At 44.4% G+C, this 26185-nt stretch overlaps 1 protein-coding gene across 1 annotated transcript in view; it reads right to left on the reverse strand.

The window, feature by feature from the left end:
- LOC132207131 (Fc receptor-like protein 5) overlaps nt 1-14147 on the reverse strand; it is a 51468-nt gene extending 37321 nt beyond the window's left edge. The window contains exons 1-2 of the mRNA XM_059642308.1: nt 14023-14147; nt 390-477 (exon numbers count right to left, since the gene is read on the reverse strand). Coding sequence (XP_059498291.1) covers nt 390-477; nt 14023-14147 — 213 coding nt within the window. The remainder of the gene's footprint in view (nt 1-389; nt 478-14022) is intronic.
- Between the last annotated feature and the right edge of the window lie 12038 nt (nt 14148-26185).

The raw sequence follows: 26185 nt of genomic DNA on the forward strand, positions 1-26185 counted from the left end.
CCAGAGGCTGGTATCCCATCACCAAGTCACCCTTTATTCATGCATCGAAAGCCCTGGACACTGATCCAGCTGACTCAGAGCCAGCTCTTAGATTGAAGAGGATATCTGATACTCCTGTTAAATATTTGTCAGCCAGGACTCCCTGATTGGGGCTGTTATTCTGGTCCAATCAGGGAACTCATTCTCTCAGGTCTACTTGCCTGACAGCATAATTGAATCCCTCCCCGTCATGTGCAAGGATATAGGCCGTTTTTTTAAAAATTGTAGCTCCTCTTGGGGTGTTTTAGCACCGGGTCAGGATCCTCCAACTCTGCCTCTGATACAGGCGGTGTGTAATACACAACAGCTCACCTATTGAATGCAAAGCACGTCAGAAGAAATTCATTTACCTCTTCAGGCAACAAAGATGTTGAGGCAGCAACATCTGTTGTGTTCATCTCAGATTCTAAGGTGTCTTTAACCTCTGACAGAGAGGTTCTGGGACAGTTGGGAAAGCAATTGAGGAGGCAGGCACATTTTGCTCCTGCACTGTCTGCAAGTTTGCAGCTTTCCTGAGGTCTATGTGTTTTTTCAGGGATGTCATACCTACCTGAGCTTTATACTTTACAGGACCTACTGTCACATTAACCATGCATCTTACCATGCAGGCCAATTCCTGTGGTTCCTACACAAAACTTCATCACCTGAGGTAAACTGTCTCTCTTGCTTAGAGGGATCTTGTGTCTAGTATTGGCTTTCCTGATGACATTTCAGCCTCTCCACCAGGTCCGGGAAGATCAGGTTGAATCTGGTGTGGAGTGTTCTCCCAATTGGCAACTCTACTGGAGCTATCCCTGTAGGTGCATGATGTGTGGCTCTATATTCAAATAGGAACCCAGGCTGCCTGGTGTCTCGTGAGCCTGCAGTCTGTTTCGTTAAACATGCCTTCAAAGTTGAGACTGTTCTTTCTGTTGGATCATTGGATAATGAATGGTGTAGGACTGTCATTGATGAATACCACACAATTTTAGGAAATACTCAATTTCCCAGTTGGTAAACAATGGCCCATTATCATGATCAACACTTCTGGGAGTCTGTACATTGCAAAAGATGCACAGTTTTTCTATCATTACGTCGTGTTTGCCCAATGAACTCTATGTATGTCGAAATAGTTTGCATGGGCATGTACAATGACTAAGAACATTGACAATCTCAGTCCTTTCATGGGCTCAATGTGTAACTGAGTGTGGGGTTTACCTGAACATTGTCACGTATGTGAGGGAGCTCCTGCAGTATGCTTTGTCCTTGTTGGCACTCTGGGCACCCACCCAACTAATGCAGCCATGTTCACATCTAATCTGGTCGCCAGACATAACTTCTCACCAACATCTTCATTTTCAAAACCCCTGGATGACCCTAGTGGAATTCTGCCATACCTGGCAGTAATCTGTACTCAGGACAATCACGCTTGCTCCCCATAATAACATTGGCATCCTCTATTGTGATCTGGTCTCTCTGGGCCCAAAAAGGCTCTGAGGAAGGGTCACCGGACCCGAAATGTTAACTTGAGAAGGTCGTAGTGAACTGTGTTTTTGAAATGTGTAGGTCAATGTGTGTGTGTGAGAGAGAAAAAGAAGAGTGAGATGCTTTCTCAGACCAATCCCTTGAAGAACCATCTCACTGTTTCTCTCTGTCTCTTTCTCAGACACAGACACACACGATTGATGAACGCAGTTCACTACCGCTTTCTCAAGGGCAGCTAAGGATGGGCAATAAATGCTCATGAGCCAACAAAATCCACATTTCACAAATGAATACAAAACAAAAATGCACATACTCATGGAAATACTGCACCACATTGCTTTTTCCAACTGATATATAAATAGAACTCATGGTTCCATTGCACCTTTCTTGCATTGGTCTCTGATGTCCTGCTTAATGGCTGAATATGTTTATAGGAAAGTTAATGGAATGTTAGACGTTGTCTTATTTCAAGTGTATTGGACTTTGGTTATGTTGCAGCTGCAGTACTGTGTGCAGTTTGTCTCCTTATCTCAGGAAAGATGTAATTTCCAGACAGAGAGGGCCACAAAGATTCACCAGGCTTGCTCCTGGGACGGTGGCAACATCCCATGAAGAGAGAGTGGACAAACTGGGCTGGCATTAGTCAGGGATTCAATGGGTGAGCAATGTTATTATTAAAAATACTGCCACACAATCCTTAAAGTGGAGGACATGGTAGATAGAGGTTTAATGTTTGCCGGTTGAGGGTAGACTGGAACCAGGTAAGATTTTAAAATAATTCAACTGTGGTCCAAGATAAGGGTTTGTTTTATTTTGCTCAGTGAATTGTAATCCTTCAGAATTCTGTCCCCACAGGGAGCTACAGTTGCTCTATCTCTGTTGACTGCCTATCGTAAACTGGGTTATGAGGATGGAGCATGTAAAATGCAATGAAATGCTTGATCAGGCATGATCATATTCAATAGGATGGCAGTATCAGGGGCTGAAAGGCACATTCCAGTTCTCAAGTTTCTCTGTTGCAAAATTAACATTTCCTGTTTCTTTACCCTCCCAGAAATATTCTCAAGTACTTCCCTTCCCTAATTATGCAATTCTGCTTAGAAATGTGCAATTTATTGACTGGTCAGCACAAAGACCTGTTCTCTGAATATATGCAATGGCAATGAAATTACAGTGTGAGAGATTAGACCCCAGCTGTGGTTTGTCTCAGGAAGGGACTGAAGATCAGCAACAGCTCAGTCAAGCCTCATCGATAAAGTATGCCCAGTGAAGATATATGACAAATATGTGCATATAAATGACAGCTTCCACACTGGCCCTGACAAGCAGCATTAGCAACTTTTTCATTTCTTGTAAACTCTGACCATGTTGGATACAAAATAAAAACCATAAGAACTGAGGATGCTGTAAATCAGAAAGAAAACCAAAAATTGCTGGTGGAATCCTGAAGGCTAGCTTGAAACAGGAGTTCTAATTATGAAACATATGAATACTAATATGTAACTTGGCTAACTGATCTCTCCACACCTCGAGCAAGAGACAAATGATCTGATAACATCAAACAGAGAACCATTTTTTTTCAAAATCATAGAAACCCTAAAGTGTGGAAACAGGCCCTTCAGCCCAATAAGTCCACAATGACCCAGACCCATCCCACACAGACCCATCTCCCAATAACCCATGTAATCTAGACATCCCTGAACACTACAGGCAATTTAGCATGGCCAATCCATGTAGAAACCGGATCACCCAAAGGAAACCCATGCAGACACGGGGAAAACATGCAAACTCCACACAGGCAGTCGCCCGAGGCTGGAATTGAACCTGGGTCCCTGGCACTGTGAGGCTGCAGTGCTAACCACTGAGCCACCATGCCACCCCAAAGTTGGTGGGCTGATATGTGAGGATGTCATTATATGCAAATACGATTATCTTGTAAGGGATATATCGCAGTTACTGGGTTTAAAGTCTCAAGTAAAACATTTTAAAAAGTGCGCGTTGTCCTTCCCTTCAACAGTAGTAAAATGGCAGATGGATATTGAACTATGTCAGCATTCCAAACATGAGGCTGTAAATGTTTTGATTAGGACTTGTACCTCAGTGATTTTTTTTTGAATTTCATAAAACGAATGGGACTAGGAGGAGCTCAGCGTAATTATGGAACCAGACCCTGCTCTGTTCAAACTGTTGGCTTTAAAACAAGGAATCATCTTTCATATTAACTCAATATTGCATCGATCAGTTTGATATTTTCAAAACTGGTCAATGTTGGTTTATGGGAGATACCTCTTCTGTCTTTCTCCAGGCACATATTTGATTAGCCAGAAAATGTAATATTTCCTCGGTATAACACCAGGTGTGACCAGTTCCTCTGACCAAACAGCAGGTTTGTTCCCAGTATCAGAGCAGAGAGCATTTTTTCCCCCACAGTCACAGAGCTGAGACTCGCATTGAGTTTAATTTCCAGAGATATGCAATCAAAGGGTCAAACATCACCAACAAAATAAAAATGTGTCTTTTTTTCCTCTATTCTCAATGTAAACTATCCTGGTCACAGTGAAGTTCATCTTTGAAAGCCCATTGTCATTTACAATGTTTGAAGAGGGATAGACTGAATCTTCATCACAAATCTACATGCAACAACTGCGCTGAATTCACATTAAGTTAGGGCATTTTTAAAGTTACAGTCAAGGTATACAAACAGATCATGCTGTTAGGTCGTTACAACGACCATATATGGAGTAGATATTGAGTACAGACACAGACAGAAACCTTTGATGTTATCAGTGGCTGAGGAGAACTAAAGTAATAAACAGAAGATTACGGAAAATCTCAGCAGGTCTGGCAGCATCTGTGAAGTGAAACCAGAGTTAATGTTTCAGATTCTGTGACCAATCCAGAAAACTGATGATAGCTCAGAAAATCTCATTTTTTTGCACAGAAGGAAGGATGGGAGTAAGGAGAAAATGATAGTTGGGGAGAGAACACAGGAGAGAGGAGAATAGTTGGACAAACAAAGGTGTGGATAATGATCTGGCGAGGAGGGGGATGAGCTGTTAATGGAGACTATTAGTGGCATTGGAGCTTAACCCTTCTGAATCAAAATGCACTAATTGAATAACAACAGAATACAGCAACTCTATTGAAATACAAAACAAGTAATGTACTGAAATGTTACACCATCTGACATTACTATCAGTGAATTTATGTCAGAATTCAGATAAATAATAAACCATTTGAAGAGTTACTTACTGCTTTGATGGAACGGGAGAATCCAGCTAATGTTTACACATAACACTCCTTGTCAAGAAACAGTCCTGAAACTAACAGCCTCTTCAAGTGCCTCGCTCTGCACAGAGTGTGGGAACCACACTGACAAACTCTGCAAGAATCTTCTTTATTTTGACACTTCCCTTTTCTGATTTTTTAAATGATCATTTGAAGAACTTACACTGCAGCAAATGGATTTCTTTTGCCATCAAGACACGTGAAAGCAGTTTCGCAATTGCCTGGTTCAATGGAACTAAGAGAACACGTGCACTGAAATAAAACCATATTGGCATTTCAGGTGGGCGGGTATCAATGTTTCTTCGAATTAGCATCTCAGTCCTCAGTGTGCGATAGTCAGAACCATGTCTGGAATTTTATTTTTCCCCACAAGTGTGAGGGCACCATGCTACATTCCACACGTGTCACTCCTGACAGTGGTAATTCTCACTGGAGGCACAATTAGAATTAGGTTTATAAAGTACAGAAGTACTGTGGAATGTGTACAATGTCACCACACACAGCCCCATCTTAGGGACAAAGTGCCTAAATATGAATCTTAGGTACTAAAATAGGTACCAAAATAGAGAAATAAAGAGAAAAGCTGTAAGTTCTATGCTGCACGTCTTCATTGTATAAATTTAGGAAAATCTTGATGCATGGAATAGCCATGATTAAGAGATGGCCTGGTTGGGATTGTCTCTTGCCTTCAGCCGTGGGAGAAAAGAAAAGATTAAAATGCACCAACACAGGCTCCAAGCTTTGAGCGTGTGTTTACAACAGAGAGGCAAAGACATTAGCTGAGCATAGGCGCAGATACAGACACACATACAAATACACAAAAGCAGATATACACACACATACAAACACAGCACTATCGTACCATGCAGCACGGAAAGGTTCTTTTGGGTCCCAGCCAGTTTTGCGAATGTCAATGCACTCAAATGGGGAGTGATTTGCTCAGTCCTGCATCTTGTATCAAGTTTCATTTTTTCTCCCTTATTCAATCAATAATCTATGTCAAGTACTTACTGGCAGATGATATTTAAGGTCTGGGTAGCTTTTGACAGCAAAAGCAGAAAGACATTTAACAAGAAAAATCGGAAAGGGGATTATTATCTGCATGGCTGTGAACTGATAGAGGGGAATGTCAAACCAGACTTGCGTGTCTCTTGTACACAAGTTACTGAAACTGTAGATACCACAGTGTAGAGCTGGATGAACACAGCAGGCCAAGCAACATCAGAGGAACAGGAAGGCTGAAATTTCGGCCCTAGGCCCTTCTTCAGAAAATGTAGTGCCTGGTTTGCTTCAGGATGTGGTCAAGCAGTTTCAAGGCCAAAGAGATTACGAGAGAGTTGCCGTGGGAGAGAGATCCACTGAGGTTTTTCTGGAGGGAGGAGGGTGACTTCTTCAAGATAGGCATCCTTAGAAGAGGCTTCGCAGTGGAGTAAAATTGTTCTAGAGATAGGAGGAACTGCAGATGCTGAAGATTCTGAGATACCAAGGTGTAGAGCTGGATGAACACAGCAGGCCAAGCAACATCTTAGGAGCAGGAAGGCTGATGTTTCGGGCCTAGACCCTTCTTCAGAAAGCAAACGGTATATTGGCCATCATAGTGAGAGCATTAGAGAACAGGAGCCAGGATATCTTGCTGCAATTGTACAGTCAGAAGTCACACAACACCAGTTTATAGCCAAACAGGTTTATTTGTAATCATAAGCTTTCAGCGTGCTGCTGTTTTGTCAAGTGAAGTGGCAAAGGAGCATTTACCTGATAAAGGATCAGCTCCAAAACCTATTGAATGGGCAGGGCAGACTTTAGGGGTTTAGTGGTCTACTCCTACTCCTACCTTCTGTGATCCTATAATTTTTCTTTGTCAAAGTAATCCGGGTGTTAATAACACCAATTTCCATTTGCAAAAATGTCTCTCAGTGTTTCAGGATAAATTTCATGCACCCTCAAAGACATTTCTCATGAATTCTTGAGGGCAATTCTGAAGATGAACAATATTGATCCTGGATGGGATGAGAATCATGATTGTTTAGCAAATGGATTATGGCTTGCAGAGGTGTTGCAATTGAGAATGCAGCCATTAATGCTGATTAACTTCAAACAGCAGATATTGTTGCAGTTTCACACAACACTAACCGGTCAGGGTGTTGCTCTGGCAAGAGCACAATCTCAGGATAAAGGGATGCTAATTACAGACTGAGAGGAGGAAGAATTCCTTCTCTCAGAGGGTTGAGCGTCTTTGGAACTGCTTGCGACAGAGAGCTGTGGGGGCAGAGTCCTTGTGTATATTGAAGGCTGAGACAGGATTATGGGCATCACTGGCGAGGCCACAATTTCCTGCCCATCCCTAAATGCGCAGTTCAGAGTCAAACATAAAGGGGCTCCTTGTGACACAGTGATAAGTTTTCTACCTCAGAACCAGAAGGCCTGGGTTCAAGCCCCACTGCTCCAGAGGTGTGTAACCTCTGAACAGTTTGACTAGAAATTCCATGAGAATTGCATGCCCTGAGGAATATATAGGCCTGACAAGGTAGGGACAGGTATCGTAGCTGATAAGGTGACACTGAAACAGCTGATTTGTTTCTTCTCTTCTCCAGTAATCAATAACAGCATCATGAGACATTTAATTCTTGATTTTTTCTATTGACTTCAAATTCCACCATTGGCCATGGGCAGGATTTGAACTGAGGTCCCTAGAATAAGAGATAGTTTGTGGGTTAATAACCCAGCAATAAGGACATTAGGTCATTGTGATAACCCTTCTAAGGCTCATGCAAAGTTACTAATCTCATGGAGATCACTGCGAGTGGGTTGTTTAGCAACAGGCAATGGCTTGTCCATTGAGAACTCATTGCCTGAGCGCTTTATAATGCAGTATGGGCCTGCTGAACTGGCCACCACGGGGTGTGGCTAGCCCAAGTACACCATGAGTAGTGGCTCCCTATTTTGGTGTTCAACAACAAATGATGGCCTCTTTCCAAAATTTGTTCATGTGTTATTAAAGCCAGTGGTGCCATCATTGTCTCACATGTCTATAGGAAAATGATTATCACTGAAATGTATTCCTGCATTCAGAATTCTGTCCCTCTTTGGTTTGCTGCACTTTTCCAAATTATGCGCTCATTTCACTTGTTGTTTCTGTATTTATCGTCAAAGCCCAGTTCATGGGAATGAAAGAACATGGGGTTTCAAGACTAATCTTGAGGATCTAATTTAAATTTGTATGGTATGCATTGTACATGAGAAACAATTTCGTGAAATGTGTTTTTGCCAATGAAAATTGTAAGGCTGTATTGAATAAGTGCCCTGGTTTGCTCTCTACAGAAGCATTCTATCCAAACTCAGTGCGGTCATAGTGGGGATAATGTGTATAACCCATCGATGTTGAGTCCTGAAGGCTGCTGGGTCCCCAAGAGGGAGATGAGATGCCATTCTCCAGCTTGCTCTGAGCTTTGCTGGAGCACCGCAGCAAGACCCCAAGGTGAAAATGTGGGTTGGAGTGGAACGTAGTGCGATGTTAAAGGGACACAAGACTGGAAGCTCAGGATCATTTTTACAGACAAAATATCAGCATTCCTCAAAGCAGACACCCAGTCTGTTTCATCTCCCCGGTGTGAAGGAGACCCGGCTGTGAGCACTGAAGACAGTTGAGGTGTAGTGCAGCGAGATCACTGCTTCACCCGGCAGATGTGACTGAGCCCTTGGATAGTGAGTGGGGAGGAGGTAAGTGGGCAAGAGTTCCACAACATAATATCCGGTTAGCGACAGCAGCTTTTGTTTTAAACCACAGGTGGAAGTTCAAGTGGCCCAGGAACATACTATTCCAATCCCCAAACACATCACAATTCACCTTATTGTACACAGCAGCCTGACTAACCCGCAAGGTTATGTGGCCCATTTTGGATACACCATTCCCCCTCCGCCAGAATATTTCCCTTCCCTACTCAAAGCAGTCGAGGTGTCCCAGAAGCACATTTACACACAAGAACAGAAACCTGGGGAAGTAGGGAAAGGAATAACAGAACTAACAGCACAGGTCAATCTGATAAGAGTTTGGTTTTACTTCCTGCCTTTGGTTGAGGTCAAACAGAGGAGCTGTACTCAATCATTGCGCAGAGCACCGTTTGCCGTTGTGGTGAATCAGTGATTTTCTGAGATCTTCAAAACTAACGTCCTGCATCTGACACCTTTCAATGATTCACACTATTTGTCATCGCTCTATTCGTCCATCCATTCATTTATCAATTTATCTTCACATGGCTCATTTCTTCAGGTTACATTCCAAGAATTAAATAAGCTGCTAATGCTGCTTTTTTCTGCACCAAGAGTTGAATAAAAATACATTGAAGCTGCCACTTACAGAAGCACAAACCTGCCCGATATTCTTACTGGACATACTTGCTTCGATACAACAGAGAACAGCACAGCAAAGGAACAGGCTCTTTGGCCCACAATGCTGTGCCAAACTTGATGCCAAATTGAACTAATCCCTTCTGCCTGTACATAGTCTATATCCCTTGCATATTTGTGTGTTTATCTAAAAGCCCCTTAAATACCCTTCTGACTGTCAACCTACTGTATCTATGCCTCTCATCATTTTATAAAGCTCTGTGAGGTCTGCCATCAGCCTCTGCCGCTCCAGAGGAAACAACCCTATTCGGCCCATTGAGATAACAAGGTGTAGAGCTGGATGAACACAGCAGGCCAAGCAACATCCGAGGAGCAGGAAGGCTGTCTTCTTCAGAGTAAGGGTCTAGGCCCGAAACATCAGGCTTCCTGCTCCTCCGATGCTGCTTGGCCTGCTGTGTTCATCCAGCTCTACACCTGTTATCTCAGATTCTCCAGCATCTGCAGTTCCTACTATCTCTGAACCTATTCTGTCCAGCCTCTTCTTCTACCCTCTAATCCAGACAGCACCTTCTGCACCCTCTGCAAAATTTCTGCATCCTTCCTGCCGTGTAATGGCCAGAACTGAAGAAAATACTCTGAAGTGCGGCCTAACCGAAGCCTTATAAGGATGCTACAACATCACTTCCTGACACTTGCACTCGATGCCTGACCAATAAAGTCGAGCACACCCTATCCACACATGGGCCCACTTTCAGGAAGCTATGGGCTGGGACCCCAAGCTACCTCTGGAAATCAATGCAATTAAGGGACTTGCCATTAACTGTACATTTTCCTTGAAGAAATGATCTCCCAAAATGCAACAAATCTGCAACTGGTTCATCTCCCAGTTTACCCCACACTGTCCACAACTCCTCTGATCTTTCTGCTGCCTGTAAAAGCACTAACCCACATATCTAGTTTTCATCAAAGTCATTTTTAAAAATTAGAAACAGCAGAGATCCCAACATGAATCCCTGAGAAACACTGATCCACCACAATCCTCTGTCGGCGATGGGCAAGCCAATTCTGGATCCAAATGGAAGTCACCGTTGATCCCATGCATCTTATTCTTCTCGATGGGCCAAACATGAGGGGCTTATCGAAAGCCAAACTGAAATTCACTGCTCTGTCTTCAAACGCACCCTCATCGCCTTGTCAATTAAGTTAGGAAGACATGACCTGCCCCACACAATACCATTCTGACTGTCCCTAATTAGGTTATGCTTTTCCAAAAGGGCATAAATCCTATCCCTAAGAATTCTCTCCAATAGTTTCCCAACTATTGTTGTGAGATTCATCAGTCTAAAATTTCCTGGATTATCCCTGTTCCCCTTCTTGAACAGATGGACGACATTATCTACTCGCCAGTCGGCAGGGACCTCTCCATTGGCTACAGAGGATAAAATAATCTTGGTCAAGGCCCCATCAATCTCCTCTTGTGCTTCTCTCAATAACCTGTGGTAGATCGCAATGGGCTTTGGAGACTTCTCCACCTTTATACTCTTCAAGAGATCTAGAACCACTTCATTCTTGACCTCAAAATGCCCCAGCATATTAGCATGCCCTACACGAACCACACTATTATCCAAGTCCTTCTCTGTGGGGAATACTGACACAAAGTACTCATTTAGGATCCTGCCCATATCTGCTGCCTCCAAACACAAGTTCCCTCCTTTTCCCTTGAGTGATCCTATTTTAATGTATGTATAAAATGCCTTTGGATTCTCCTTAACTCTATTTGCAAAGGGCATTTCATGGCCCCGCATTGCTCTCCAAATTTACTGCTTCGGTTCTTTCCTGCTAACCTCATATTCCTCACAGGCCCTGTGTGATTCCAACTTACTAAATCTTACATATACTTCCTTTTCCTTTTCGACTCACAAACCTCTCCTGCCATGCAAGGATCCCACAGCTTGCCATCCTCATCTTTCCTTGTCCTTCCTCCTCACTGGAACATGCTAATTCTGAACTCTGTTCAGATGGCATTTCAACAATTCCCACATGTCGAATGTGGACTTGCCAGATTACAGCAACTCCAGATGCTGGAGAATCTGAAATAACAAAGTGTAGAGCTGGATGAATACAGCAGGCCAAGCAGCATCTTTGGAGCACCAAATCTGATGTTTCTGGCCTAGACCCTTCATCAGAAATAAGGGAGGGGGAGAGGGTTGTGAAATAAATAGGGAGAGGTGGGAGGTGGATTGAAGATGGATCGAGGAGAAGATGGGTGGAGAGGAGACAGACAAGTTAAAGGGGCGGGGATGGAGCCAGTAGAGGTGAGAGTAGGTGAGGAGGTAGGGAGGGGACGGGTCAAGGGGTCGGGCTGAGGTTAGTAGGAAGGAAATGGGGGTGCGGCTTGAGGTGGGAGGAGGGGACAGGTGAAAGTAAGAACAGGTTAGGGAAGTGGGGACGAGCTGGGCTGGTTTTGTGATGCAATAGGGGGATGGGAGGCTTTGAAGCTTGTGAAATCCATGTTGATAACATTGGGCTGCAGGGTTCCCAAGTGGAATACGAGTTGCTGTTCCTGCAACCATCGGGCAGCGTCGTTGTGGCCCTGAAGGAGGCCGAAGATGGACATGACATCTGTGGAATGGGAGGGGAGTTGAAATGGTTCACGACTGGGAGGTGCAGTTGTTTATTGTGAACTGAGTGTAGGTGTTCTGCAAAGCGGTCGGTTACTTCAACGTACAGGAAGCCACAGTGGGTACAGCGGAAGCAGTATACCACATTGGCAGATGTGCAGGTGAACATCTGCTTGATATGGAAAGTCATCTTGGGGCCTGGGATGGGGGTGTGGGAGGAGGTGTGGGGGCAAGTGTAGCATTTCCTGCAGTTGCAGGGAAAATTGCTGGGTGTGGTGGGGTTAGAGATAGTGTGGAGCGGACAAGGGAGTCACGGAGGGAGTGGTGCCTCCGGAAAGCAGACAAGGGTGGGGATGGAAAAATGGCTTTGATGGTGGGTTGGGATTGCAGATGGCGTAAGTGTCAGAGGGTGATGCGTTGGATCCGGAGGTTGGTGGGTTGGTACGTGAGGATGAGGGGCACTCTCTTTTGGTGGTTCTTGCGGGGACGGGGTGAGTTGCGGGAAATGCGGAGACACGGTTGAGGGCATTCTCGACCACTGCAGGGGGTGGGGGTTGCGGTGGGGAAGTTGTGGTCCTTGAAAAACGAGGACATCTGAGATGTACGGGAGTGGAATGCCTCATCCTGGGAGCAGATACAGCAGAGGTGTAGGAATTGCGGATAGGGGATGGTATTTTTGTAGGAAGGTGGGTGGGAGGAGGTGTATTCTAGGTAGCTGTGGGAGTCAGTGGGCTTGAAATTGGTATCGGTTTCTAGGTGGTTGTCTGAGATAGAGGCAGAGGTGTCCAGGAAGGTGAGGGAGATGTTAGACATGGTCCAGGTGCAACAGGGCTCCAGCCTAATACTGATGGGAAATTACAATGTAGGAGTGTTCCTATTTATCTGCTGCCCCGGTCTTCTACATGGAAGTGGCTGTGGCTTTGGAAGGTGCTGTGAATCGGAGCCTTGATGAATTTCAATGGCACATAGCCCTGACTTGGTGCATCAGTGGTGAAGGGACTCTGCTCATCTCAAAGTATCCACCCCTCAGTACTGAAACACTGACAGTGCGGCACTCCCTCAGTACTCAATGCCCTACCTCAGATCAATCTCTTTCTTTCTCTCGACCTCCCTTCACTGTCACCCTCCCTCACTCACTCCAGTTCAGTCTCGACCACTTTTTAGCCTCTCCATCGTGACTTGACGTTTCTCTTTCTACCCTTTGTGTCACATTTGATTTCCCATACAATACTCACATTCCAGCTCTGAGCAGTAGGCAGAGGAGAACAGCCCCAGGAACATATTCCTGCTCCCTGTCTCACAATCACCAACAAAATGAGATTCTGACCTCCCTGCACCAGTTACATCAACTTGAGAACTTCACTAACCAGTGATTTAACATCAGCTGTAAGGCTCTGGCTTGACCTGTCGCGTACCTGACCAGGGTGTGGTTGATTGGGACAGCTTTCAGATTGAAACAGTAGGGGGTTCTTTGCTTTCACTTTAAGAGAAGAACTTTACTTTGGATCTAACACTGCACTGTCCCTGATCTTGGGGTGTTTCATGGGGACAGTGTGGAGACAGATTTCAGCTGGAAAGAGCAAAGGCAGCTTTATTTTCAGTTTAAAAGAATGGAGAAAGCTTTACGGTATATCTAATTTTATTCTCTCCCTGTCCGGGGGCGAGGGGTTGTTGGTGGGGATACTGTCCAGGGAGCCTTACTTTCAGTTTAAAAGAGTAGGGGTAGCTTGACTTTCAGTTCATAGAAGCAGAGAAAACTTTGTCTAACCCCATGCTAGATTTGTCCTGTGAGTGTTTGACGGGTCATGTAGAAAGAGGTCTATTTTCCATTTGCTTTTATATTAAAAGAGTAGAGAAGTCTCCATTCTGTATCTGATCCCGTGCCATACCTGTCCTGAGAATACTCAATGCAGAGAGTTTAAGAGATAGCTGGGCATGTTAAACTAGTAGCTTAATATTCCCACTCGCCCATGTGCCTGTGGGATGTAGTGATTGTGTTGGAGAAGGAGTTGGAATAAATGCTTGTTGGATTCTTCAATACCACTCTTCTCCCAGTTTTTTATCTAAGGTGTGAAAAACACCATCAGATGAGCATCCTGTAGGAGGAAATCTCACTCCTCTGGGTAAGGAGGTTCATTTTAATCACCAAGAGTGGCTTGGCAGCCGCATTACTGATCAAGCTGGTCGGCTCCGAAAGGGCACAGCTGCTACAATGTGTCTGCCCAAGTAATAAGGGAAGAACCAGCAAGAGGAAAAAAAAACTTACTTGACTTCATCCTCACTGATCTGCAGGCTGTAGATACTGTCACAAACAAATGTATCAGTAAAAGTGACCTCTGCACAGTCCTTGTGGAGATAAAACCCCACCTCCACATTGAGAATAACCTCCATTTTGTTGCATGGCACTGTCGTTGTGCAAAATGGGACAGACTTCAAACAGATCTAGCAACTCAAGGCTGGACTTCCCTGGGGTGCTGGAGGCCATGTCCAGCAGAATTGTACTCCAGCACAATCTGCAACTTTATAGCCCAGCATATTCACCACTTAACCGTTACCATCAGGCCAGGGCATTAATCCTAGTTCAATGGAGAATGCAGGAGGGCATGTCAGGAGCAGCACCAGGCATACCTAAAGAGGGGTCAACCTGGGAAGCGAGTTCCTCAGGGCAATGTCCTCGGCCCAACCATCTTCAGCTGTTTCATCAATGACCTCCCCTCTACTTTAATGTCAGAAGTGGAGGCTTTTGGTCATGTTTGCACAATGTTCAGCATCATTCATAACTCCCCAGACAATGAAGCAGTCCGTGTCCAAACGCAACAAGGCCTGGGCAATTTTCAGGCTCGGGCGGAAAAGTGGCAAGTAACATTTGTCCCACACAAACGCCAGACATAGTGGTCTCAAATAAGGGACCATCTAACATTTAATGGCATTACTACCACTGAACCCACACAATCAAAATACTGTGGAGATTATTGACCAGAAACTGTGGCTGTGAGAGCAGGCTATGAATGTTCGCAGTGTGTCGTTCACATCCTGATTCTCCAAAGTCTTTCCAGTGTTTATCAAGTCAGGTGTGTGAAGGAATATTCCTCACATGCCTGGATGTGCGCAGCTCCAAGAACGTTCAAGAAGCTTGATACCCTCAAGGACAAAGCAGTTTGCTTGACCGGCACCGCATTCACAAACATCCACTCCCTCTACCACCTATCCTCAATAGAAGCACGGTGGACTATCTGTGAGATGCACTGAGGAAATTCAAAGGCTCCTTTATACAGCACTTTATAATCCCACAACCACTTGCATTTGAAAGCTCAAGGATAGCAGGCACATGGTAACATCACATCTGTAAGTTTCCCCTCCAAGTCACTCATCGTCTTACTTGGAAATATATCGCCGTTACTTCAGTGTCACTGGTTAAAAGTCCTGGAGTTCTCTTCCTTAAGAGCATTTTGAGTCTTCATAGAGCACACAGACTGCAGCAGTTCAAGAAGGCAGCTCACCACCACTTTCCCAAGGAACAATGAGAAAAGGACAACAAGTCCTGGCCTAGCCCACATCCCATGAGTGTTTTTTCTTCATGAAACCTTTCAAACCTCTCAATTAGTTCCAAGCTATAACTCACTCTGGATATCTATCACTCTACCTGCGATCCAACCAGAATGTCTCCATTTAATTGCAGTGTGACTTGTTCTGCTTAGTTTAACCTGGGCTCACCATGACTCTGCCTAGTTTACTCAGTTTTCTGGGAGTTGGCAGCCTGCCCTGCACTGTCTTGCTATTCAGGGCACTATGTAGAGCTCTATAATAGATGAGCTGCAAAGCTCGGAGATGCTGAGGGATCTGCGTGCTCGAGTGCATGAATCACACAAGGTTCGTCATTGTTTGTGTCTGTGTGTGCGGTTGATTTCGTGTGAAACCTCCCTGAACAGTGGATGGTGCGTTTCATTGTTCAGGCCCACAGATGTGATGTGGTGAAAGGCTAAAGCCAGTGGGGTTAGATTCTTAATGAGTTGTGAGTGAGTTTCTGTTTACTGCTTCTGGTTTCAAAGCTTTAATATACCTCTAAACTTGACATGCACTTTGCCAAATTAGGTGTTTGGAATTTCACCTCAGCAACTAACTAGTGCCCTGAGAATGGTCATCCCATCACCCCCCCCAACACCCAGGTCACAGTATTGATCCAGTGTCACTCCCCAGTCTCGCCAGAGCTCAGTGAGTGAGTGTGCATGGCAAATGTGAGAGGCCAGGCAGGCAAGAAAAATGAATAATAAGGCACACATACACACAGTTTCAAAAACAGTGAGGCCAAAAATAAGCAGACGTTGAAAGGCACACAGGTCAATCTCTGTCAGAGGTTTGTGAAGAATAGTTTCCAGAACAATGACTATTGAACAATTGATGTCAGGATGCTTGGATTTTACAATTTTGTGTAAATCATTTTAAAGACCATAAGATGTAGAAGGAGAAGTAGGCCACTCAACCCATCGAGTCTGCTCTGCTATTCAGTGAGATTATGCCTGATCTGATTATCTTCAACTCCAGTATCCTGCCCTTTTTCCCATATCACTTGGTTTCCATTACTAATTTGACATCTATCGCATCTTTGAATATACGTAATAACCCAGCCTCAAAAGCCCTCGAAGTAAAGAATTCCACAGATACACTCCCTTCGTAGAGAAGAGATTCCTCCTGATCTGTATCTTAAGTGGACAATCCGTTATTCTGAGATGATACCCTCTGGTGCTAAAGTCTTCCCACAATGGGAAACAGCTTCTCCACATCCAGCTTGTCAAGTTCCTCCAAGAAACTTCTATGTTTCAATGAGGTTACCTCTCCTTCTTTGAAACTAAATGAATGCAGGCCCAAGCTCCACGACTTCTCCTCATCAGACAATCCCTCCATACCTGAGATCAGCCTTGGAAGCCTTCTCTGACTGCCTCCAATGCCAATATATCTTTTCTTAGATAAAGAGCTGAAAACTAGAAAACTATTCACTGTTGTCCAGCTGCGATCTGACTATCCTCTTGTATAGGTTCAGCAGAACCTCCTCACTTTGATACTTTATCCTGTTTTGTTTTGATGGTGGTTGGCTGGTAGCATTTAGAGTGAGAGATTCTTTTACCTGCAAAGCAAGGGCTGCTGTTGGGTGAGTTTTTGGCTGCGACTTTTCCGGTACTGTGGTGCTTGATCCCCAGCTGGTGGAGACAGGCTTGTAGTTCACTAGCAAACCTCTGCCACTAGCCCTTACCAGGGTTGCACTCGATATTTAACCACTTGTATTTTATATATTCCTGGGAAGATAAGACATAAACTTTAGGAGAGGTCTTTCTGTTAAAGGGTAAGCGGGGGGTGGGGACGGTGAGGGGAGCGGGTGATATAGTCAGCTCCTTTATGATAATTTTCTGTCACATTTCTCTCTCTCTCTCATTTGAAATTTTGCTGACATATTGCAGGCGTCACGGCATTGTTTCAGGCAGGGGTCATAATTTCGGGAGGGAACATGAGGGAGGTCAGAAAATAGCTCATGTTTAACAACAAAAAAATGAAAGGCAAACAAACAAAGAAATTTTACAGCTGACCTTAGAGAGACTTCAATATTGGAAATACTCACAGCTGGGAGTGTCAGCATTTCACAGCATTGATCAGCTAAATGTTTGTTGAATCTGTTTTTTAAAAAATCTATTGTAATGAGTAGGGTGAGATTTTTCATGTTTTACTGAGATCACTCTCTTGATTTAAAAAAAATAAACAACAGGTATTAAGTTATCCTAGAGCAGTAAGACTGCGCTATTTTCTGGGTTGTTGATGAAGACACAGAGATGGCCTTTAGTAGAGTGATGTGCTCTTCCTGCCTGATGTGGGACATTCAGGAAAAAATCAGTGGTACTGGTGATAATGTCTGCAGGAAGTGCAAATCCTATTGGATCACATAGAGTAGCAGTTAGAAGTAATGAGGAATTTGCTGGAGCCAGGGGTGTGATGAATGGAAGTATCAAGAAGGTAGAAAAATTCCAGGTACCATTAGGTAGATGGGTTACCTCTAGGAAAGGTAGGAGGGAAGGCCGGTAATTCAGGAGTCTCCTGCGGCTATCTCAATATCAAATAAGTTTGCTGTTTCGGAAAATATAGTGGGTGATGGACTCTCAGGGGAATACAGCATTAACAGCCATATTTCTGAGGCTGAGGCTGGCTCTGATGAAATGGGGGTGATAAATCACATTTCAAGTGATCAATTGTGACAGGGGACTTTCTGGTCAGAGGCACAGATAATCACTTCTGCGGCCAACAGTGAGACATCAGAATGGTGTGTGGCCTCCCTGTTGTGAAGATCAAGGATATCTTGGAGAGGGTGCAGAATATTCCCAAAGAGGAGAGCGATCAGCAGGAGGTCGCTGTACATATAACATAGAACACAGAAAAGTACAGCACAGTACAGGCCCTTCAGGCCACGATGTTGTGCCGTGGAATAATCCTAATCCAAAAATAAAATAACCTAACCTATATTCCCCTCAATTCACTGCTGTCCATGTGCATGTCCAGCAGTCACTTAAATGTCACTAATGACTCCGCTTCCACGACTACCACTGGCAAAGCATTCCATGCGCTCACAACTCTCTGGGTGAAGAACCTCCCTCTGACATCTCTATACCTTCCTCCTAACACCTTAAAACTATGACCCCTCGTGGCAGTCAATCCTGCCCTGGGGAAAGGTCTCTGGCCATCGACTCTATCCATGTCTCTCATTACCTTGTACACCTCGATCAGGCCACCTCTCTTCCTCCTTCTCTCCAGAGAGAAAAGTCTGAGCTCAGTCAACCTCTCCTCGTAAGACAAGCCCTCCAGTCCAGGCAACATCCTGGTAAACCTCCTTTGCACCCTCTCCAAAGCCTCCACATCTTTCCTATTATAGGGCGACCAGAACTGGACACAATATTCCACGTGTGGTCTCACCAGGATCTTGTACACAGCAGCAAAACCTCATGGCTCGTAAACTCGATCCCGCTGTTAATGAAAGCCAAAACACCATATGCTTTCTTAACAACCTTATCCACTTGGGTGGCAACTTTGAGGGAGCTATGCACTTGAACACCAAGATCCCGCTGTTTCTCCACACTGCCAAGAATCCTGCCTTTAATCCTATATTCAGCATTTAAATTCGGCCTTCCAAAATGCATCACTTCCCATTTATCCAGGTTGAACTCTATCTGCCATTTCTCAGCCCAGCTCTGCAGACTGTGAATGTCTCACTGAAGCCTGCAATAGCCCTCGATACTATCAATGGCACCTCCAACCTTTGTGTCATCAGCAAACATACTAACCCACTCCTCAACCTCCTCATCCAAGTCATTTATAAAAACTACAAAGAGCAGAGGCCCAAGAACAGAGCCCTGCAGGACACCACTCAGCACTGGGCCTCCAGGCAGAATACTTACCATCTACAACCCCTCTCTGCCTCAGGTCAGCCAACCAATTCTGAATCCAGACAGCCAGATTACCCTGTATCCCATACCTCCTGACTTTACTTCCCATCTGTTTTTACTCAGGAGAAGGATGTAGGTGCAGAATTCTTGAAGAGAGACTGTGAGGTTCTTGAGCAGATTGACATCGGGAGTGAGGAGGTATCAGAGGTTTTGGCAGGTTGAAAGTGCACAAAGCCCCAGGTCTGGCTGAGTTGTATCCCAAGCTGCTGTGAGAGACAGAGCAGGAAATTACAGCTGCTCCGACCCAAAATGCTCATTGCTCTCTGGCCACAGTGGAGGTGCCAGGGAGCTGGAGGACAGCTAATGCCATTCTACTTTTCAAGCCGGTTGTGAGATAAACAAAGAAATTAAACTCTAGAGAGTCTCACATCATGGTAGGGAAACCTCAGGATAAAATTCAGAAGGAGAGACTTAATCTCCACTTGGGAAGCCAGATTTGATAAGGGATAGTCAGCATAGCTTTGTCAGAGGGAAATCTTATCAAATATGTCAGACTGAATTTTTTTGCAGAGGTGACCAGCTGTGTGGGTGACGGTAATGCAGAAGATGTGGTTTATAGGAATTTCAGCAAGGCCTTTCACAAGGTCCCACATGGGAGACTGCTAAAGAAGGTAAAATCATCTTGGCAAGTTGAGTCCAACGTTGGTTTAGTGCCCAGAGACACAGAGTGGTAGAGGCACTGTTTGAGTGCCCGGAGTCTAGTGTGCAGTGGGAGGTCACAGGGTCCTTATTGTTTGGGAGATATATAAACAATACACATCAGAGTGGGGAGAAGGTGTGGAATGATAAGTAAGTTTGTGAATGACACAATGATTGTGTGGGCGGTTGACAGTGAGGAAGAAGTTGTTAGGTTAGAGAAGGATATAAATGGATTGGTCAGATGGACAGATCAGTGGCAGGTGGAACTTAACCCTGGTAAATGGGAGGTGATGCACTAAGACAAAGAGAGTTCAATGAATGATAGGACACTGGGAAGCTCAAAGGATCAGAGAGATCAGGAGTGCTTATCCATGAATCCCTGATGGCAGCACAACATGGTAATAGGATGGTTCGTAAGGCATTTGGGACACGATTTTATCAGTTGAGGCATCGATTTTAAGAGCAGGAAGGTTATGTTGGAGCTGTACAGAACATTGGCTCGGCCACAGGCAGAGTGCTATGTGCAGTTCTGTTCTCCAGACTATAGGAAAGATGTGATTACATTGGACAGGGTGGAGAGGAAAGTCACCAGGATGTTGTCTGGGACGGAGAATTTCAGCAATGGTGGGAGGCTGGATAAGCTTGGGTTGTTTTCCTTGGAGGGGAGAAGATAGAGGGGGAACCTGATAGAGCTTATGAGGGGCATGGACAGGGTGGATAGGAAGCAGCTGTTCAACTTAGTCGATGGGTCAGTGAGAAGGGGCATAAATTTAAGGTGAAAGGCAGGAAAAGCTTTTTCACCCAGATTGTGGTGGAATCGAGAAAGGGCTAATGTTCCTGAGCTCACCCTGGAGGCAGCATCCCTGGAGCTGGCCACTTGTTCAACAGGTTTACTTTATGATACAATGGTGACTATGCATTTCCATTCAGATTTTAGCTGGACATATTAATAACATCCTCTATTATATAACATCTAAATAATGGGTTGTCAAAATGTACAGCAATCAGTCAATTTCTGTGTCATGCAGTGCGTGTGAAATGAGATTGCTGTGAGACAAGAATAAGTCATCTCACCAACCTGCCTCTGAGCGGAAAGTTGCTGCATGTTGTCTGTCCTAAAGTGATACTTAAGATCAAGAGAATTGTGCTACTGAAATCATACTGCTGTGTGTCATCCAGGGCTCCCTTATTGAGCCAGGTTCACAGCACCAATTAAAGAACGCATATTCTATGAGGTCTAGCTGGTTGGCTTCATTATAGTCACTACAGTGGGTGCCTGGAATTTGCTGCCCAAGTTGGTGGTGGAGGGAGACCCTTAACTCTTTTAAAAATACCTTAACCCGCACCTTAAGTGCTATAAAGCTGTACGGTTATGGGCCATGTGCAGGAAGATTGGATTAAAGAGCATCTGGATGTCTTCGAGTCATCATAGTCAAGATGAGCTGAATGCCACCCTTCTGTGCTGTATCATTTCTATAGTTCTAATAGGAAGTAAACTTCTGCACCTTCCCTTCACATCTTTGCAATAGGAACATCAGTTGTCCTGACACAAATTGGATTGGCAATATCACTGTTTGAGTTCACCGAAGTCAATGCAATGCAGGCGAATGTGACTGGTTTAACTGCCTGAGATTTGGAACAGTTATGATCAGCTGATTCCAGGTATGTCTGAATAGAAACTTACAAAGACAACATTTATGACCTCCAGGAAGCTGACTGAGCAAGTATGACGTCAGTTATTAGTCATTTTTTTGAACAGTTTGCAACAGGGTAGGTTGTCCTTGGTGGTGTCTGTTTGAAATATGAATTATAAAATCAAGCTTAACTTTTGTTGAAGGGTTTTAGGCTTTGCCATGCAATTAGTATCTGTACCCAAATTCTATGGGCCTAAATGCTGAAAAGTCCCGGGATTATGGTCTGTGCCAGAAATCTTTAAAAGATCTGTCTCTTGATTAAGCTTTAAAAGTATAAAACATAGGTAATAAGTTTGCCTGAACCAGTGCTTTTTAAAGCCATAAGACTGTACTATTTTCTGGGTCTGTAGATTGTTAAGGTGCACAGATGGCCTTTAGCAGAGTAATGTGCTCTTCCTGTCAGATGTGGGAGAGTTTCCACGTTACTGATGGTTATGTCTGCAGGAAGTGTGTTTTGTTTTGAATCCCGTCAGATTGCATGGATCTTTTGGAGCGGCAGTTAGAGGCAATGAGGGGTTTGCAGGAGCTAAGCGGGTGTGTGATGGATGGCAGTTGCAGAGTGAGAGATAAACAGAAGGTATTGTCAGGTGGATGGGTGACTTCCTGGAAAGGTAGGTGAGCAAAGCAGGGCAAACAAGAGTCTCCTGTGACCATCCCCATCTCAAACAAGTATGCTGTTTTGGAAAATGTAGAGGTTGATCGACTCGCAGGGGAACGGAACACAAATAGCCAGGTTTCTGGTACTGAGACTGGCTATAATGTAACGAGGGGTACATCAGATCCCAAGCTATCGATTGTGATCGGGGATTCTCTAGTCAGAGGCACAGACAGATGTTTCTGTTGCTGACAGTGTGAAATCAGAATGGTGTGCTGCTTCCCTGGTGCCAGAATCAAGGGTATGGGGAGAGGGTGCAGAATATTCTCAATGGGGAGAGGGGTCAGCAGGAGGTTGCTGTATGCATTGGATTGAATGATAAAGGAAGAGAAAAGGATGAGATTCTGAGGAGAGAATATTTGAAGTTAGGCAGGAATATAAAAGGAGGTCCTTGAGGGGAATAATATCTGAATTACTCCCAGTGCCATGAGCTGGTGAGGGTAGGAATAGGAGGATAGAGCAGATGAATGCGTGGCTAAGGAGCTGGTGCAGGGGAGAAGGAATCACATTTTTGGATCATTGGAATCTCCTGAACGTTAACGTGAAGGGTAAGGCTGGTAGGTGTAGGGAATGCTGGGTGATGACAGAAATTGAAGTTTTAGTCAAGAATAAGAAGGAAACATATGACAAATATAGACAGCAAAGGTCAAGTGTACAGGTTAGTACCAACGACAGAGGAAGAGAAAAGGATGAGTTTCTAAAGCGAGAATGCAGGAAATTATGAAGCAGGCTGAGCATAGGCCCTCAAGGGCAATAATATGTGGCTTACTCCTGTGCCATGTGTTAGTGGCAGTCAGAATAGAAAAATAGAGCAGATGATTGTGACTGAGGAGCTGGAGTGTGGGAGAAGGAAACACATTTTTGGCTCATCGGAATGTCTTCTGGGGTACAATTGATCTGTCTAAGAAGGACATGTTGCACCTGAGCGGCACAATGGCTCAGTGGTTAGCACTGCAGCCTCACAGCGCCAGGGACCCGGGTTTGAATCTGGCCTTGGATAACTGTCTGTGCAGAGTTTGCACATTCTTGCTGTGTCGGCGCGGGTTTCCTCTAGGTGCTCTGGTTTCATTCCACAGTCCGAAGATGTGCAGGCTAGGTGGATCAGCCATGCTAAATTTCCTGTAGTGTTATAGGGATGGGGCTGAGTGGGATTCTCAAGGGGCAGTGTGTACTTGTTGGGCTGTAGGGCCTGTTTCCACACTGTAGGGAATCTAATCTAATCTGACACGGAACACAGATTTGCCCTCTCGGGAGTTTCTTTTGAGGGGATGTCGATTGTGTCGGAGAAATAGTGAGGAAAGATGTCAGTCCGAGGCTGGAGCAGTTGAGAAAAGGAGCAAATCAAACAGTCAAAGCAGTCTGGAGCAGGACTGATAAATTGCACTGCATTTATTTCAAAGCAAGAGGCCGGTCAGGTAAGGAAGATGAACTCAGGCCATGATTGGGAACATGGGACTGGGATATCATAGCTATTACAAAAACATGACTCAAAGATGAACAGGACTGGCAACTTAATATTGCAGGGCTCAGGTGCTCATGGAAGGATATGCTATGGAGGTGCCAGTGAGGAAAGGATAGAAAGGGGGACAAGAAAGGAGGAGGAGTGGTAATCCTTGTTAGGGATAACATTATGGCTGTGCTTAGGTAGGATATTCTGGGGAGTAGGTCCAGTGATGTTACTTGGGTCAAATTGAGAAATGAGAAAGTGGTGATCACCTTACTGACACTGGTGTATAGCTGCACCACCCCCAACCCCCCAATAGTCAGTGGGAAATTGAGAAGTACATTCGTCAGGAGATCTCCGTTATCTGTAAGGAAACTTGGCTTGTAATGTACGGGATTTTAACTCTCCAAATATAGAGTTAAGGACTTGGAGGGAGAAAAAATTGTCACGGGTGGACAAAAATATTTTTCTTACCTATTAGAGAAGGACCAAAACTTGAGCTTCTTTTGGGAAATGAGGCAAGACTGAGGTGTCAGTGGTGTGGTACGTTGGGACCAGTGATCATAACTCTATGCATTTCAAAATAGTTATGGGAAGTGTTAGACCCGATCTAAAACTTGAAGTTTCAAATTAGAGGAAGGCCAAGTTTGACTGTGTTGGGGAAGAACTTTCAAAAGTTGATTGAAACTGGATATTCACAGGTAAAGGTACGGCTAGAAAATTGGTGGTCTTCAAAAAATGAGCTAATGAGAATCCAGAGACAGTAAGTTCCAGTTACTGTGAAGGCTGGTATTGTATAGGGAATTCTGGATGACGAGAGGAATTGAGGCTCTGGTCAAGAAAAAAAGATGGAATCATAAGTCAAGTACAGGCAGCAGCGTTCAAGTGAATCTCAAGTAGAGTATAAGGACAGTCAAAGTATACTCAAGAGAAAAATGAGGAAGACAAAAAGGGGACATGAGATAGATTTGGCAAGTAGGGTATGGAGAATCCAAAGAGATTCCTCAAATAGATCAAAGATTAAAGAAAAAGTAACGATGGAGATAATAGGGCCCCTTAAATGTCAGGAAGGCCACCTATGTATGGAGCCGCAGGAGATGGGCAAGATAATAAATGAGCATTTTGTGCTAGTATTTACTGTGGAGAAGGGGACGGAAGGGAGGGAACTTGGCGAAACAAATAGTGATAGCTTAAAATGTGTTCCTATTACAGAGGGGGTGGTGCCGGACATCTTAAAGTGCATCAAGTTTGATCAATCGCCAGGACCTGATCAGGTGTACCCCAGAACTTTGTGGGAAGACAGGGGAGTGATTGCTGGGCCCCTTTGCTGAGATTTTGTATCATCAATAGCCCTGGGTGAAGTAGCAGAAAACTGAAGGTTGGCTAATGTGGCACCATTATTGAAGAAACATGTTACGGAACAGCGAGGGAACTATTGACCAGTGTGCCTGTTGTCAATGATGGGTAAGTTTTTGGATTCTGAGGGACAGGATTTACATATATTTGGAAAGGCAAGGAATGATTAGATATAGTCAACATGGCTTTGTGCATGAGAAATCATGTCTCATGAACTTGGTGGAGTTTCTTTAACACATTTATATGGAATTCAGTAAGGCATTTGAAAGGTCTTAAAATGCACAAAGTTAGATAAATCTCCAGGACCTGATCAAATACTTCTGTGGACATATGGGAAGCTAGGGAAGAAATGTGAGCCTGAAGTGGAGGTATTTGCATCTTTTACAGCCATAGGTGAGATGCCAGACGACTGGGGAGTGGCAAATGTTGTGGCATTATTTCAAACGTTTGCAATGAAAAACCAAAAAACTTATATTGAAACTACAAAGCAATGAGCCTAATGTGAGCCATGATAAGTTGTTTGAGGGGATTCTGAGAGATAGGATCTACGTGCGCTTGCAAAGGCAAGGACTGATTATGGATCATCAGCATGGTTAGGTGTGTGAGAAATCAGTCCTCACAGATTTGGCTGTGTTTTTTGAACATGTGACCAAGTAAGTAGATGAAGACAAAGTGGTCGATGTTGCCTATGTGGCCTTTATCAAGATGTTCAACAAGGTTCTGCATGGTAGACGGGTTATGAAGGCTGGAAGGTGTTGAATCCAGGGAAGCTCATCAGCTGGGTACAAAATTAGGCTGACAGTAGGAAACAGAGGGTAGTGGTGGATGGCCATTTTTCAGATCGAAGGCCTGCAACCAGTCGTGTACTGCAAGGGTCAGTGCTGGGTCCAGTGTTGTGTTTCGCTTATAAAAAAATGATTCAAATGAGAATGTAAGAGGCATGATTAGTAAGTTTGCGGATGACACCTACATTGGTGGTAGAGTGGATACTGAAGGTTATCTAAGACAACAACAGGACCTTGTAGTGTTACCTAAGACTACAACAGGAGGAAAGGTCACTGGACCTTCACAGATGCTGCCAGACCCGCTGTGCTTTTCCAGAAACTGTGTTTTTTTAACAACAGGATCTTTTTCAACTAGGCCAATAGGCCGAGGAATCA

Source organism: Stegostoma tigrinum, chromosome 44 (genome assembly GCF_030684315.1).
Source record: "Stegostoma tigrinum isolate sSteTig4 chromosome 44, sSteTig4.hap1, whole genome shotgun sequence".
Classification (NCBI taxonomy): domain Eukaryota; kingdom Metazoa; phylum Chordata; class Chondrichthyes; order Orectolobiformes; family Stegostomatidae; genus Stegostoma; species Stegostoma tigrinum.